The sequence below is a fragment of the Rana temporaria genome, chromosome 2 (assembly GCF_905171775.1).
Source record: "Rana temporaria chromosome 2, aRanTem1.1, whole genome shotgun sequence".
NCBI lineage: Eukaryota > Metazoa > Chordata > Amphibia > Anura > Ranidae > Rana > Rana temporaria.
Genome location: NC_053490.1, coordinates 166312532 through 166330741, shown reverse-complemented (window position 1 = coordinate 166330741; position 18210 = coordinate 166312532). Strand labels below are relative to the sequence as shown.

The following is an 18210-nucleotide window of genomic DNA, read 5'->3' as shown; positions in this document are numbered from 1 at the left end:
AAATGCATAAACCTAGGAACGCTGATTGTAAAGTCTTGGAAATTATCAATATTTTATAATTAATATTTGTTTCTTTCTCTAAGTAGTTATGAGGATGCTTATTACACAAGCTCAGATTAGAGTTGACAATTGCAAACATAAGCCAACCAACATGGAAGCAAAATCAATACATACATTTCCCTTGGGGCCACTATTTACTGTTCACAGCACCATTTACTTAATGGAATGGCAGTTATGTTTGCAGAAACCTTGTAACTAGCATTTTTATGTTTTAACTAAAAGCAGCTTTCTCCATGAATAACAAAAATAACGTGCTTGCTGTAGTTAATGGCAAAAATATTTTAAGCTGTCATGCATCAATAACTTATATGCTGTAGAATAACAGGACAAAGCAACATTTTTGAAGGGAAGCACTTCAGTTGGCAAGCTTTGTTAACTTATCTTGCTTAATTTGAGTGAGATAATGCACTCATCCATAATTGTCTATTAAATAGGTTGAGCCTTCCTGCATTTTCAAGCTCTTTATACATTTCTGCTGATGTTGGAACTGTATCTCTCTTGTCATATAAGAGCTAGATGCTTACTAGAGACATGTCTAACTGGCTGACTATTTGAAGTATCATGTGATCTTTACATAACTCATTTGTATGCTATATAAAACATGATGTGTCAAAATGGCAGCACAAATGGTTACAACATCTAGTGATGACCTACTTACAAGATGAAAAAGTAAAGATTACCCCCAGGGTGTTTTGATCTCATTCACACAATATTTTGTGTGCATCTTAAACTTATTTTTTCTATGGCATTTGTTATTTATTTGGTTCTTTATTTCCATCATCCTTACAAGTGAGGAATTTAGTGGTAATACTTTATGATAGAATAGCTTTAAATGTTCTAGCAATCTTTGCCCCCATTCCCCCATGCATCCCCCAATTGCTCCACCAATCGTTATAAAAGTTCAAGGATTAGATTAAGGATTATTAGGATTAAAGCATTAGAATAATATATTAGTTGTCCAGTTTCCTGCCATTTGGAATCCAGTTAGGTGTCTGTTATCAGTGCTTTTGAGCTACATTTCTCATTATAAATGCAACCCCTGCTTCCTGACTGGCTCTCTGACTTTAAGTAACACAATTTTTGTTCACATTAGGATATCAGTCTCTGATCTGCTGCAAAGTAGTATGCCTGCCTATTGCAGCCTACCCATGACATTTAGAAAAGTCTATGGATGTATCTAATAACCTCATCCACCAGTCTGGGTCTACTGATTAACTGGATGCATACATTGCACTGAGAGCGGATGCTTATGCACATCTTCACCATATAGCCAGTTTGAAGCCCAGGTTTATGACATGTTTAAACAAACAAACACAATGACGGCGGAAGGAGGGAAATTTGAACCACAAAAAGTGCATAAATAAATAGTTAAAACAAGGGAAGGGGAGGAAGGGAAATGAAAAGACCAGTGACTGGATGATAATAAAGTGGATGGTAATGAAAGTCCCATTATTTAAAGTTCATATATAAACAGTTCAAAATGACATATACACTGTTGCAGCACTTTGGAGAGTGAAGCAAGACACTGTGATAGCAAAAACAAAAAGGAAAATGTGCCTACTAAGTGCAGTATGTCTGATAATATGGAATTTATTAATCAAAACAGCCAAATGTCTACTCACTAAAAAGTAGTACAAAATGCGCTCATAAGAAGGGAAGTGTAGTCACTGTGGATCATCAGCTGATGATGGTGGCTTCTCTGGTGAAGGTTTTGTTGATTGCTGTCCAGAGAAGAAGCGAGGCAGAGCACTGTGGGCACAGCGAAACCCGGAAGTAACTGTTTGGCGGCGTGCGTTCCAACCTGGAGCGCACACGGCTCTCGATGACAGGAAGTGACGTCAGGCAGGGGCTCATGGTGATGACGTGTTTTAATGCTTCCGCATTTTCATCAGATCTAATGGGAGGAGGAGACTGGCATGCTAATATATGCTCTGTGGGGCGAAATGGGGCATGACATCTACTCTTGCAATGTTCTTGAAGGACATTGGATCTTCTTTGAACAGCCCAATTACAGAGTACCTCAGTATTTTCTTTTCTCATCAGCAGTATATAGCAGCATTGTGACTTCTATCAGTTCCTTTATGACATGTTTACTTTAACCACTTCCCGACCCCCGCATGTACATATACGTCCACAATATGGCACGTACAGGCACATGGGCGTATAGGTACGTCCTCGCCTATTAGCGGGTGGGGGGTCCGATCGGGACCCCCCCCCGCTACATGCGGAGGTCGGGTCCGCTCGGGGAGCGATCCGGGACCACGGCGCGGCTATTTGTTTATAGCCGCTCCGTCGCGATCGCTCCCCGGAGCTGAAGAACGAGGAGAGCCGTGTGTAAACACGGCTTCCCCGTCCTTCACTATGGCGCCGCATCGATCGCGTCATTCCCTTTATAGGGAAGACACGATCGATGACGTCATTCCTACAGCCACACCCCCAAACAGTTGTAAACACATACTAGGTGCACCCTAACTCCTACAGCGCCACCTGTGGTTAACTCCCAAACTGCAACTGTCATTTTCACAATAAAGAATGCAATTTAAATGCATTTTTTGCTGTGAAAATGACAATGGTCCCAAAAATGTGTCAAAATTGTCCGAAGTGTCCGCCATAATGTCGCAGTCACGAAAAAAATTGCTGATCGCCGCCATTAGTAGTAAAAAAAAAATAAAAAATAAAAATGCAATAAAACTATCCCCTATTTTGTAAACACTATAAATTTTGCGCAAACCAATCGATAAACGCTTATTGCGATTTTTTTTACTAAAAATAGGTAGAAGAATACGTATCGGCCTAAACTGAGGAAAAAAAATGTTTTTATATATGTTTTTGGGGGATATTTATTACAGCAAAAAGTAAAAAATATTGCTTTTTTTTCAAAATTGTCGCTCTATTTTTGTTTATAGCGCAAAAACTAAAAACCGCAGATGTGATCAAATACCACCAAAAGAAAGCTCTATTTGTGGGGAAAAAAGGACGCCAATTTTGTTTGGGAGCCACGTCACACGACCGCGCAATTGTCTGTTAAAGCGACGCAGTCCCGAACTGCAAAAACACCTTGGGTCTTTAGGCTGCATATTGGTCCGGGGCTTAAGTGGTTAAGTTCACTTTTTAGAAAGAAATAATAAATGCACATTTTGCAGGAGCTTGTAAAGAATGGCACCAGGGATCAGGGGTGCAGGTCTCCAGCAGATCTGCCAGTGTATCTGTGTGCCTGTACATCCAATATGGGCAAGCAGATACAATCTGACAGTAAGAATCATTGAACTACCATGGTACTCCACAGTGCGATGGTAGTTCATTAAAAAATACAATCCAACATCCGCAAAAGATGTTGGGGCTTGTAGAGAGCTGTGTGAACAAATGATGCAGCCGTGTAGGCGGTGCCCCGCACGGCCCTACTGTTTTCGAAAAATGACAGCTAGTACAGGGAATTCCCCAATACTACTATCACAGAGGGTACGGGGATCAGGCAGCTGCTGCAGCATTGGTAACATGTTACATGTTCCACCCTATAAAACGGATGAAACCTGTAACATGTTCCCAAAGGTGAACTTATCTTTTAAAGTATTGTTATACATAAGGTTTGCATATTTTATAATTTCAATGGGAGAAGTTTTAACAACCTACTAAGGCCAGGTTCACACTGGTACAACAAACGCTCTGACATTCGGAGCATGACATGTATAAATCAACGATTCCTTCTAAAAGTTGTCTTAACATAAGTTGGTCTAACTTTGAAAAAGGTTCCTGCACTACTTTGGTACGTCTTTTGTCCTACTTAAGCCCATTGAATATCACTGAAGTCGGATCAAAGTCGGATCCTCATCCTAACCATCCGACTTGGTGATTACAGCAGCAGTAAAATGAATTTATGTCACACTGGGATTGTTTTGATTGGTCAAAGGACAAGTCAGACTATCGCAAAGTCATAGCAAAATTGTATTCTGTTCATTCAAGTCAGATGGAAGTAGAACCAATGTCACAGGGCAGTCCTACAACAGTTATGTTAAACCAGTGTGAACCTGGCCTAAGATGGATCAAAGTCAGACTGAAGCTGCAGGGCAAATTCGGATTGGAAGTCGAGCGACTTTCATATCGGAGCAGTGTGAACCTGGGCTAATAGTCACCAGTGTCCCCAATGGAAGATTTCTATTTCTGTTCTGGTGACCACTCAAAATGTGTAATCGTCTTTCACTTTAACTTTGGGTGATATTGGTCACCAGAACAAATAGAGAGGGTGAAATTCCCTGTGGCGCAGACATCAATACAAAAAAAAAAAACCTGACCATTGCTCTAATCCCTCTCCACAGCAGAGGCATTGTTGGTTTGGAGAACCAGAGCTCTGCCTGCTCCTGTATACAACCGTGATGTGTATTATTTCATATTTATCTTGCTAAAGAAATGAAAACATATCTTTTCAATGTGATTTGTTTTACTCCTAAACATGATAAACAGAGATAAAAAATGAAAAAAAAGAAAAGAAATTGTAACTTGTGTGCTTCATTCCTTCGTAATGCGTTTTTATTGCTTTCATGTAGGACATTTATTTATTTATTATTATTTTTAGGTATCAAATCCTTCCCAGAAGTCATTAAAATGTTGATGCATCTATTTGTTAATACACACTTAAATGTTTCACACTGACTTGTAACTAATAAACAGTTGTTTAAAGTTTTGGTAGAAGAATCCTCCAATGGCCTGAAAAAAGGAACATATTCAATTGCCCTATCTTGTTTGATGCTTTCTATTGGTTAATTCTGTTTCAGAATTTTTGATGCCTTTGTAGAACTGCAAGCTTTTTTCCTCTATGAAGACCTGTATTCATTTTCAAACACTGTCACATTTATTCAAGTACACAATTATACAGAGGCAGCTGGCTTTTATCTAGCGATATTTACTTCAAAAAGCAAAGTTAAATGGTATCATAGATTAATTCTTAGGGCACAGAAGATTCTTTTTAGAGTAGAAAGAGATTTTGTAATTACTTAGGCTACAGCAATAAAATCGAGTATGTGTACTGTTAGATTCATCATATGATATGCCACAATGCAAAGCAGCAATAAAAAAAAAAAACAAGTTATAAAAATCAAACATGGGAACATGACATCCTTGTCACAAATATGCATTACAGTTTGTCTATAATTTACAGCTCTGCATAACATGCTTTCTTGAGTAGTATTTTTTTCATTCAGGAAGCAATGAAACTTCAAAAAGGGCATTATCCTCTGCAATTTCTTACATAAATCAAACTGGAAATAAGACACATTTTACAATTCAATTTAAGATCCCACTGAGACAATAATGTTGCAAGCTGTGCATTTTGCAAAGTAATATAGTAATGTCTAGTTTGCATTTTTGAAAAACCAAATTAATCACACTTTATTGAATATGTTCAAGCAAACCTAAAATCATTTATTATTAAAAATCTCTTGCAACAAATATAAACTATATTTTATACATAAAGGACAAAGTCATTTATTCATTAGGATAAAATGCGTGTACGTAGTATTTTAGAAGAACATGAAATCACAATGTGAATGTATAGTATATGCAAATCTCTGTAGGCATGACAGAGACAATAAAAAGGCAACAATTAAAGCACTTTTCCGGGAAACTGTGATTTGCAGTATAGCAGTATATACAGTTAGACTGTAAAAGTGTTTGAGCTACTCAAAAAATATTTTTTTAGAATATAATTTCAGTCTAATTATTCTATACAAACTTATATGCATTTTTTTTTGCTTTATAATGTGTTATTAAACTATGGACCATTAAAGTCAGCATTTAAAATGTGTCCTTATTTTGCTGGGCCACAGGTCATGCAAAAATTACATTTTGGCATTAGTGTTTAAAGCTGATCTCCAGACATTTACACAGTTAAAACACTGATCAGCCATAACTTTATGAGCACCCACCTAATATGGAGTAGGTCCCCCTTTTGCCACAAAAAGAGCCCTGACCCATCGAGGCATGATGTCATTGGCCTCTAAAGGTATGCTGTGGTATCTGGCGTCAAGCCGTCAGTAGCAAATCCTTAAGTCCTCAAATTTGCAAGGTGGGGCCTCCATGGATCTGACTTTTTTTTCCAACACATCCCACAGATGCTCAATTGGATTAAGATCTGTATAATTTGGAGGTCAAGAGAACACCTCAAACTCAGTGTTAAGTTATTAAACCATTCCTGAACCATTTTTTCAGTGTAGCGGGGCACATTATCCTGCTGCAAGAGGCCATAAAGGAATACTGTTTCCATTAAGGGGAGTACTTGCTCAGCAACAGTGTTTAGGTAGGTGGTACATGTCAAAATAACATTCACATGAATAGCATGACCTAAAGTTTTCCAGCAAAGCATTGCCCAAAACATCACATTGCCTCCATCGGCTTACCTACTTTCCATACTGCTTCCTGATGCCATCTTGTTCCCAGGTAAGCGATGCACATGCACCCAGCCATCCACATGATGTAAAAGAAAATGTGATTCAACAGACCATTCCACCGTCTGCCATTGCTCTGTAGTCTAGTTCTGATGCTGCTCACCTGCCCATTGTAGATGTTTTTGGCGTTGAATGCCGGGAAAAAAAGGACCAGCTCTTTTTTTTCCCCACCTGGATACCCGGCGTTTTTTAACCCGGCAGTTTTCCTATGGGAAACACTACACTACGGTCGTGTGTAGGGGAAAAAGTTACCGAGCAGGTTCTCGGTTTTCCCTTTGGGTTTCCCGGCGATAAAAAGGCAGCCGGGAAACCCGTACGTGTGTACGAGCCTTAATACTGACAGTTTAGACTTAGTGAGATAAACCATATTTCACTCTCTCTTCCTCATATCAAAGATATACATATCAATTTCATGGATAAAGGGGGTTGTTGATGCTCAGATGTAGAGTTGTGCCACTTATGTCCCTACCCAGAATGAAGGCATGTATTTCTCCCAAATTAGAGAACATTTTTGAGGAGTGGACAATACCTCTTATTTTTGGGGGTACCTATATAGCTTACCAAAAACATCCCCACTGAGGGTTTAGATGGATACCTTAAAAGTCCACATTTGTTTTTTTTTCTGTCATATTTAAAGTTGGAATGAAGCGCTTCTGATCTGTTTGCTTAGTCCAGGTCAGTGTCTCAAAAAGCACCAAATGTGAATTAGATTAGCATTACAACCAGATAACTAGCATCTTTAGAGAAGGATGTCAGTAACTGCAGTTTGCATATGTCTCAGTACAGATTTTCCTTAAAGAACACATTTGTAAAAAGTTTAATGAATACATAATGTGAATCCAATAATTAGCGTTATATATTTGCCAGGAGCCTGTACTGAAAGAGTTATGTGGGTCGCCATTGCAATCCTCTTCGGAACATGATAAATGTCAAGCTATCATACACATTTTTTGGCTTTGGTATTTTTTGGAGTCACTAATCCTGAACATGTTTGCCTTGTGCACAACTGGGTTTAGTTTGATTGTGTGGGGTATCTAATGGATTAAGGCATGGCTTCTTTAGATAGAAAACAAATTCTTAACTTTTATACCACTGAGTTTTACAGCTTGACTATCAGATATAGACAAATACTTTAGAATAGCTTTCCAGTAGAGACAGATTATTGTAGAATGGGGCCCAAGGCAAGGTTGCAGTTTTGGCCCCCTTTCCTTTTGATTAAGTTTTATAAGGATTGCAGTAAGCACAGATATTCTGCCCCATTTGCATTTCTCATGTTGGCATGTTTCTGTCAGATTCATACTGCATGCAAGTTGATCCTCCCTAGTGAAGTGGCAGGCAGATGCACAGGTTCAATCAATTGCACAATCCTATGTGTTTAATGCAGGAGCATGAAGGTTGTAGTTGAGCTCCTGGAGATCTACAAGACCGTAGGTTCCTGCTTGGGTTTCACTGTGTCTCTCTTTTCATGACCTTTAATTATACCATTAAACATTTACATGATATGTGTAAATATATGTTAGGTATACATAGATTCCAGGACAAAACAGGTAGAACTGATGAACCAGCAAAGTGGCAATGACATTCTGAGCCAGATTTTTTTCTGAGATCCATGTTGTAGATGGCATTTGTGCACAGGCACAATTCTTGCATTGGATCAATGTTTTCTGTGTCTGATAGATTGCTTCTTTATCCTATTTCCCAGATTTTTAGAATAAACTAAATTGTTGGAGGCAAGTGGGATTTAATCTATGGATAATTATTCTTTCAATTACTCAATGATATTTAAATGAGAAAAATATTGTCACCCCTACATTTCTGTCAGATAATGTACCACTTTGCCAAATTATTGAAATTACAAATGTTTACACATTGTTATGTTTATTTATTTTGTTTGTATTAGTGTGATACAAACAAGTGGAGAACCAAAAAGCCAAATCTAATACATTCCACGCAAAACTCCAAAAATGTACTGGACAAAATTATTGGCACCTTCTCAATAAATATTTGCATTCCACGTTTGTGATGCTCCTGTAATGAGTAATTACACTTACCTGTATCAATTAGCAGTTGCTGACAATATAGAAATCATACCAGCAATCAGTTAAAATGGTGAAATATTAACTTAACCTTTCTGTTGTGTGTCTCTGTGTGCCATATGGAACATGTAGAAGAGAGTATGCAACAAAGAATTGTCTGAGGATTTGAGCAGAAAAATTGTGGAAAGGCATGGACAATCTTAAGGTTACAAGTCCATCGCCAGAGATCTTAATGTTCCTGTGTACAATGTGTGCAACATTGCCAACAAATTCAAGCTGACCCTTCAGGCATAGGGGACAACTGTGTCAGCTGGCACTATACGTCTGAAATAAATGATTTTGAGGTATCACCACAGAGTGGTGCTGTGAAGACCAAAATAATTTATAAATGTGCCACGTCCCATTAGCTGGAGATACTATTGGAAAAGTTGGTATAGGCAATGAGATGCATATAATAAAAATTATAAATGTTTTATTACAAATTGATTAAAAGGAAAAAACAGACAGACATAGGTTTAAAAACTTGGAAAAGTAGAAATTTTCTATATGATATTACAACACACAACTCATACACCACGGGGTATACTCTTGAATGATCATAACAATGTCCTTGTTGGAATAACAGTGATTGTTCTATTAGGCTTGGTGTAAGTTTATCATAGTGTGCATGAGCTCGGCACAAAGCTTTTTTTTTCCAAGGGGCATGCTACCAAATATTTAATTGAGGGTGCCAATAATTTTATCCAGTCCATTTTTGGAGTTTTGCGTGGAATGTGTCAGGTTTGGCTTTTTGTTTCTCCACTTTTTTTGTGTCATACCAATACAAACAAAATAAATAAACATGAAAATGCCTAAACATTTGTAATTGTAACAATTTCCTGGATGAAATGGAGCATTATCAGCCAAAAATGCAATATACTCATATTTTTGGCCATGACTGTATATAACTGTCCATAACTAAAGAATAAATCAATACATACACTGTGTATGTGTCAATATGGCTAACATTCAGTTTATTTCATTTACTGTAAATTTAAAAATCATAAATATACTTTAAAAAATGTTGAAATATAATACCAATAACATAAGGTTACCTGTTCAATCTATGGTTTTGCTAATTATAGAAACCGTCCTAAATCCCAATAATGTATATTCATTTCTACAGGGAGCAGTGATGGTTCTTGGGAGAAAGAAAAGCTTCAGTCTCTCCCTACCCAAGGATCACAAGCCTCTGTAAACCATCCCAACTTGCCTGGACAGCATAACCTTCCAGTTACTCATCCTCTCAACTCTCTTCAACAGAATCACCTGCTACCAAATGGTACGAGATGCTGTCATTTATCCCCATCATTACTATTAGTTATAGCTGTGTTAAAGCCATTGGACATAAGTAGTGGGAAAACACTTTAGTTCACTATTTTGTGAAATTAACCATTTAATGAAACTAGAACTTAGTTATTGTGTAGTGTTGTGTACAGGAAAATGTGGTATAAGTATTAGCTATTTCTCCAATAATGACAAAATAATAGCTGATACTAAGATGTCTAGTGTAAGTGTTGCAAATGTGCACTCATGTTGCCAGTACATAATGAGACACAACTTCTGGTTTAAACAGTGCACAAGGATTCAGTCACTTATGATGAGAAAAGGCATCTTGGAACATTTTAGTAATTTGCCTAACAGTACCACATTGCTATAGTTTATTAAATCTCTTGATAAATGTTTTAAAGTAAAAAATAAAATAAAAAAATGACATATTAAAACTGCATTGTAAAATATCATCTATAATACTTATTGAAACAATAAAAGTGTCCTTCTGGTTTAAATCAGTTGTACAGACATGCGTTTCGAAGAATGTGGCAACCTGCTTGTGTCTCCTAAACTACATCTTAATGTGATATAAAGGACACTTTTTGTATTACATATATTTATTCAATTTTGAAATTGATACACTGTAAGAAATAAAAATTTAAGCAACTTTCTATTTATAAGTGAACAGACACATGGGGCCAGATTCACATAGAATTGCAGAGGCGCAGCGTATCAGAGATACGCTACGCCGCCGTATCTTACCTGGCTCTAAGTCGAATCCAGGAAGATTTTGCGCCGTAAGTTACGGCGGCGTAGTGTATCTCTCGGCGCGTATTTCAAATTGGGCGGGTAGGGGGCGTGATTCATTTAAATGAAGCGCGTCCGCGCCGAATGAACTGCGCATGCTCCGTTTTGAAATCTCTCGCCGTGCTTTGCGCGAAATGACGTTGCACCAATGTCATTTTTTGAACTTAGACGTGAGTTACGTCCTTTCCTACTCACGGACGACTTACGCAAAAAAAAAAAAAAAATTGACACGGGAACGACGGCCATACTTTAACATGGCAAGTCTATCTATACGCCACAAAATAGCAGCTTTAACTATACGCCGGGAAAAGCCGACTAGCGACGACGTAAGAGAATGCGACGGCCGCGCGTACCTTCGTGGATCGACGGAAAAAGCTTATTAGCATACCCGACGTGGAAAACGACGTGAACTCCACCCAGCGGGCGCCGAAGTATTGCACCTACAATCCGAAGGCGTACGAAGCCATACGCCTGTCGGATCAAAGCCAGAAGCCGTCGTATCTTGATTTGAGGATTCAAACTAAAGATACAACGTGGCAAATTTGAAAGTACGCCGGAGTATCAGTAGATACGCCGGCGTACTTGCTCTGTGAATCTGGCCCATGGTATTTATTTAATTTCTTAAACTCCACTTAAGTCTTCTTTACAGCTAAACTCTAGGCTAATAGAAACTGCCTTTACATGCACATGAACTTTAATGGCACCCAGTCTTTGTCTGCAGGGTTGAATATTGAGCTGGCCCACCCTTTTCGGCTATAACAGCTTCAGTTCTTCTGGAGAGGCTGTCCACAAGCTTTAGGAGTGTGTCTATAGGAATGTTTGACCATTCTTCCAGAAGCGCATTTGTGAGGTCAGGCAATGATGTGAACTAGGAGGCCTGGCTTGCAGTCTCCGCTCTAATTCGTCTCAAAGGTGTTCTATCGTGTTGAGGTCAGGACTCTGTGCAGGCCTGTCAAGTTCCTCCACCCAAACTTGCTCATCCTTATATGTATGTCATTGGTGTATTTAGCTGCTTGCCTAGAGTCCAGTTTTAAAGCTTAAATATAGAAGGTGGAAGAGTGCAAGGTCTCTAATATCCACCAGTTCCATGATGTTGTCATGGAGGAGTGGAAGAGGACTCCATGCTCAAGCGGGTTAAGGCAGTGCTTGAAAATAATGGTGGCCACATAAAATATTGACACTTTGGGCCCAATTTGGACATTTTCACTTAGTGGTGTACTCACCTTTGTTACCAGCAGTTTGAACATTAATGACTGTGTGTTGAGTTATTTTGAGAGAACAGCAAATTTACACTGTTATACAAGCTGTACACTCACTAATTTACATTGCAACAAAGTTTCATTCCTTTACTGTTATCACTTGAAAAGATATAATAAAATGTTTACAAAAATGTGAGGGATGTACTCACTTCTGTGAGATAGTGTACAATGCATTAAAATGTGCTTCTAAATGATACTCATATTGTGAGGACAGTCACACAATATTATAAATGTTTTAATATTTTACCATTATAGGGACTTTACTTAGACAGACCCTCTGAACATGGACCTCTTGGTTTTTTTTCTGATTTGCAGCAAGTTAGCAGTTTTGAAATTTGATATTAGTCATACCCATAACATAATATATTTCTTCACTGAAACCTCTGCATTTCACTGATCATCTAATCAACCCCAGATCAATATACAACTGTTGTTTTTAAGGGGGGTTGTGGCAGCTATTGAACCCTTTATGTTAGGAGATACAGCTAACAATTTAGTTAAAATTAAAATGCAGTGTATTGTACATGCATATATACATAAATGTTCATGAGTTTTTGCCAATGGTATATTTTTGTACCACAATTTGTTATGATAAGGACTATTACATAAAACTCCAAATAACTAGTCAAGACAGGAAATATTAAAGCCAGAAAATTTTGTAGATTTTTATAAGTACAGTGGGGTGTGCTTACTTAACCACTTAAGCCCCGGACCATATTGCTGGTCAAAGACCAGGCCATTTTTTGCGATTCGGCACTGCATCGCTTTAACTGACAACTGCGCGGTCGTGCGACGTGGCTCCTAAACAAAATTGGCGTCCTTTTTTTTCCCACAAATAGAGCTTTCTTTTGGTGATATTTGATCACCTCTGCAGTTTTTATTTTTTGCGCTATAAACAAAAATAGAGCGACAATTTTGAAAAAAAAAATATTTTTTACTTTTTGCTATAATAAATATCCCCCAAAAATATATATATATATAAAAAAAAAAAAAAATCCTCAGTTTAGGGCGATACGTATTCTTCTACATATTTTTTGTAAAAAAAAATCGCAATAAGCGTTTATTGATTGGTTTGCGCAAAAGATATAGCGTTTACAAAATAGGGGATAGTTTTATGGCATTTTTATTAATATTTTTTGTACTAGTAATGGCGGCGATCAGCGATTTTTAACGGTACTGCGACATTATGGCTGACACTTTTGACACATTTTTGGGACCATTGGCATTTTTATTGCGATCAGTGCTATAAAAATGCATTGATTACTATAAAAATGACACTGGCAGGGAAGGGGTTAACACTAGGGGGCGAGGAAGGGGTTAAGTATGTTCCCTGGGTGTGTTCTAACTGAAGGGGGGTGGACTGACTTGGGTAAATGACTGATAGCTGTTCATACATTGTATGAACAGACAATCAGGCATTTCTCCCCCTGACAGGACCGGGAGCTGTGTGTTTACACACACAGCTCCCGCTTCTCGCACTGTAATGAGCGATCGCGCATGCCCGGCGGCGATCGCGCCCGCCAGGCGCGCGCATCGGCGCCAGGGGCGAGCGGGGGGGGCGTGCGCGCCTCTTTTGACTGCTCGGTGAGATAACATAGATCTACGTGATCTCGCCCAGCAGAGTCAACCTGCCGCCGCAGACCCAATTCTCTCATCTACACACTCAATATGGATGGATAGGGGAATCACTGCCACATTACTATTCTGTTCTGAGTAGAGCTCCTCTAATATTTGGACAAGGTTGTCCACTACCACATCCTACCAGAAATTTGCACAAAAAAACCCAATAAACTAACAAAGGACTTTACTTTAAAGGTACCAATAGGTTTTGTTAAACAAATATCAAAATGTATTGTATAACAACTTGTTAAAACCTAAGAGAAATACAATGAGGACATAACATAACACAAAGTCACATATGTGAAGAAATATCTGTATACTACACAGTAAGAAATTCAATTATCATCCCCTACAAGATTGAGTGATGACTCGCTTGCTGTGATTTCCGACGCAGTTGCGTTCCACATGACTTCTTCAGGAAAATAAGTTACAGTTAAGCTCTTCAATTCCATACGAGAGAGAGGGGCCTTATGAGTTTTCATGTTTCCTTTATGCCATGTTGAAATTTTTTTTCCGCATATCAGCCACTAAAAAGTTTGTGTACATGTATACATTTGTGCTTTTAAATTTTGTATAAATAAAATATATAGATGTTTTACAAATACTCTTATACTTTCTATACTCCTTCATACAAATTTTGAGTTACCAATTACATGGTGAATTGACTACTCTCAACCACCATGGCCATTAAAGTCCCATAAAAGGGGAATACCTTTTTTTTCCCAAGTTCAATCCCAAAGGGAGGTGGGCCCATTTCTAGTTTGACCCTTTCAATCTCCTCTGTTCACTTTCTGTCCAAGAGACAAAACAGGAGGTGCATAGAAATCTCTCAGGGACAGTGGAAAAGGCACCCTCACCTCACCTCCTGTGAAAGCTGTAAAATTCAATATATTGTATTGTAAGCATGGTTCAGTAATGTGAATTATTTCTTTGATTACTTTGAGGTCTGACCATTTAGGGGAGTTGAATGTGTACCCTGTGCATAAAAATCTGGATTTCACATCACATTATGTCCTGGTGGCAATGATCACTAGGACACGTAGAGAATGAGAACTCCCCCAACAGGAATACAGAGAACTAGAAAATCTGATTCTATTTTATATTATCCAAGATAGGAAAAATACATTTTTGCTAGAGATACACTTTATTAGTCCAACATATTGAATTCTTAAATAAGCAAATACTATATACTTCCCTGTAATTTCTGTATACTTTACTTCCCACCCACCCACAGCACATTTACTATGGGTAGGCAACATGGGCAGGTTGGATGATGTACATGTATGTCATCCAGCCTGTGCCAGGTTAGGGGCATGCCCCCTGATTAACCTCGCTGTCACTGTAACTGTCTACAGTGGGATTTTATCAACAGATCCCTGTCAATGATTTATAGCTGAGACCTGCTGATCAGCTGTAGCCAATCACAGCACGGAGTCTGTGTTTTCATACACACAGCAGAGAGAGAAAAAACAGCCATATCTGTTAGTACAAGCAGTGGACATTACACACACTACACTTGCCAGGCACACAGTTAACCCCTTGATTGCCCCTTGATGTTAACCCCCTTCCCAGCCAGTGTCATTAGAACAACGTCAGTGTACAGCATTATCACTGATCACTGCCATTACTATTACAGCATCAAAGTTGCGTAAATTACAGTATATTTACCATCATTTGTAGACGCTATAACTTTCACACAGACCAAATAATATATGCTTATTTGGACTTTATTTTTTATTAAGAAATGTAGCAGAATGCATTTTATCTTAAACTTTTGAAGAAACTTTATTTGTTTTGTTTTTTTATTGGATATGTTTTATAACTTTTTTTAAATTAGAAAATATATTTTTTTTTTTTATATTTCTGTCTTCTTTTGTTTATATAATAAAAAATAAAACTAAAACAGTGGTGATCAAAGGACGAAAGCTCTATTTATGTGAAAAAAAAGATATATAAATTAAATTTGCGTACAGTGTCGCATGATCGCGAAATTGACAGGTAAAGTAGAGCAAAGCTGAAAATGCTCTGCTCATAAAACCTTCTGAAGGGCAAGTGGTTAATCATATTTATTGTATAGAATATGTTAGAAGCAGCACATTCTCTAATATATGTGGTATAAGTAGCTTGTGGGCACATCATTTAATTCTAGCCCTGTTATTTAATATTTACATCTAGGTGAAAGAAGCATTCATATCCATGTCACAATGTAAAACATTTAATCAGTTGTACATCATTTACCATGTCTCTTTAGATATAGATTCAGATGTTGTTACATGGACAACAAAAGGTGTGCTCTAATCAAATACTTATTGTGAGAGATGAGCAGTATTGGAATTATTATTTGTAATTGAACAGTTGCTGAAGTATTTATTGAAGAACAGGTGGTACAGGTCACCCTTTAGACAACAGATCATACAAATTGTTTTTAGGGGATACATTACACTTTAAGCCACTGTTTCAAAAGGCAATTAAATATAACCATCTGCGGTGTTTATTACATTGTGGAAAGTTAGTTCAATAAAACCACCTGTTTTAACATAGCTTGTTTTGTAAGATGTTGAAAATAGACAGCAGGACAACTGGAAATGTATAAATGCTTTGACTGTTTTTTTCCCAGTTGAATGCTTTGCTCAGCATTTCTCTTTTTTTTTTAATGCAAATCACAATAACTCATAATAAGAGATTAAAATGAATTGTGACTAAGTGGATGTCTGCAACCTGAAAAGACAGTTTCCATGGATAACTGTCCTTTTCAGAATTCTGTATCATTGTACTACACTTAAAAGGTTTAAAAAATAGGTACTACGGGGCTGTGGCTTAGAACAAGCAAGCAGACGTAAGCTCTCATTATCCAATTAGACAAGACAAAAATGTAGTGAAATATGTTTAAAAGCACAGAATTTTATGTTTTCAAATATATAATTAATATTTAACCCCACTGTCTGCATCTTGCTTCAAAATGTGAAAGATTGAAAAAAAAAGTAAATGTCATCATCATATCGAGGTTTCAAATTCGAATATTAAACATAATTTGTTACTTTTATGGCCTCTGCAAGAAGTACAACATGTTATTTTTTTATTTTCAATAACTTATTGTATAACAATTTATATTTTATTCCACTTCAAACATTGTAACTGGAAATTCTGTATATTTTATAGTAGAATACTACTGAATTCATATATTACAATATACATTGTGTTATCAAATAAACATTTGCATATAAAACTTTCTTTAAAAGTAACAATTCTTATGTTAGCTATTGCCTGGAAAAGTTGAGGCTCCATATTCTCATATTCATAGTGGTACAGACATCCTGAAGCAAAACTGTAATTTTAATAAACTTGATTGGTTAATACGCATTAAAGACTCAAAGGCATTTATTTACATTTGCAGGTCTGGAACTTCCATTTATGATGATGCCTCATCCTCTTATCCCTGTAAGCCTACCTCCAGCTTCTGTTACGATGGCAATGAGCCAGATGAATCACCTCAGTACAATAGCAAGCATGGCTGCAGCCGCACAAGTACAAAGTCCACCATCCAGGGTTGAAACTTCAGTAATTAAGGTAATTTACATTGCAAATATGTATGCATCTCTTGATTGTTGTACTATTCCTTACTCTAAGATTTAAAACTTCTAATGTTAACCAGTTAAGGTCCGCCCTATAGCAATTTTACTGCTACAGGATGGCACCTTTGCGACGGATCATATATATACATGTAATCTGACTCTTCCGGGTAGGGTGCACACACGTTTACACACAGCGGGAGCCAATCGGTGGGTATGGTGGACTTGATGTCCACCGCAGAGAGACAGAATGGGGATGTAAACAAGGGAAATTGCCGTTCAGACAGGAGGGAAGTGATGGAATTTGCATTTCTGCCCAGCAGGGAACAAATCCCATCTCATCCCCTAGTAAAAGCACCTTCCACAGTACACATAAACACTGGTTAGGCACACAGTTAACCCTTTGATTGCCCTTGATGATAACCCCATTTCAGCCAGTGTCATTAGTACAGTGACAGTGTATATTTTTTAGCAGTAATCACTGTATTAGTGTCACTGGTCCCCAAAAAGTGTTTAAAGTGTTAGTTGGTGTCAGAATGTCTGCTGAAATATAGCAGTTCTGCTATAAGTCGCTGATTGCCACCATTACTAGTAAAAAGTAAATAAATAGAAAATATCCCATAGTTTGTAGATGCTTTTGCGCAAACCAATCAATATATGCTCATTTGGATTTTGTTTTACCAAAAATATGTAGCAGAAAACATTAATGCCTAAATTTATGAAGACATTTGATTTATTCAATTTTTTATTGGATATGTTTTATAGCAGAAAGTAAAAAAAAAATAGTTTATTTTTTTTTCTATTTTTTTTGTTCATAGTGCAAAAAAACAACAACAACCCAGAGGTGATCGAATACCAGCAAAATAAATCCCTATTTGTGGGGAAAAAAAAGGACACGTGTTTTTTATGGGAATAGTGTTTCAGGACTGCGCAATTGTCAGTTAAAACGGTGTTCCGGCCCTAAAAAAATTATAAGCCAGCAGCTACACATACTGCAGTTAATAATAGGACACTTACCTGTCCTGGTGTCCAGCGATGTTGGCACCGCAGCTGATGTTTCCATCAGCTGTAGTGGGCTGCCGCCACCATTGCGGGTGAGGGGACTCGGCAG

At 37.6% G+C, this 18210-nt stretch overlaps 1 protein-coding gene across 4 annotated transcripts in view; it reads left to right on the top strand.

Moving 5' to 3' along the window:
- The window catches only part of DACH1 (dachshund family transcription factor 1), a 411353-nt gene that overhangs the window by 280257 nt on the left and 112886 nt on the right, over nucleotides 1-18210 (top strand). For 2 of the 4 annotated variants that reach the window (XM_040341359.1, XM_040341358.1), the window contains exons 4-5: nucleotides 9699-9854; nucleotides 16925-17097. In XM_040341359.1, coding sequence (XP_040197293.1) covers nucleotides 9699-9854; nucleotides 16925-17097 — 329 coding nt within the window. The remainder of the gene's footprint in view (nucleotides 1-9698; nucleotides 9855-16924; nucleotides 17098-18210) is intronic. The other 2 variants (XM_040341360.1, XM_040341361.1) reach the window with 1 other exon arrangement.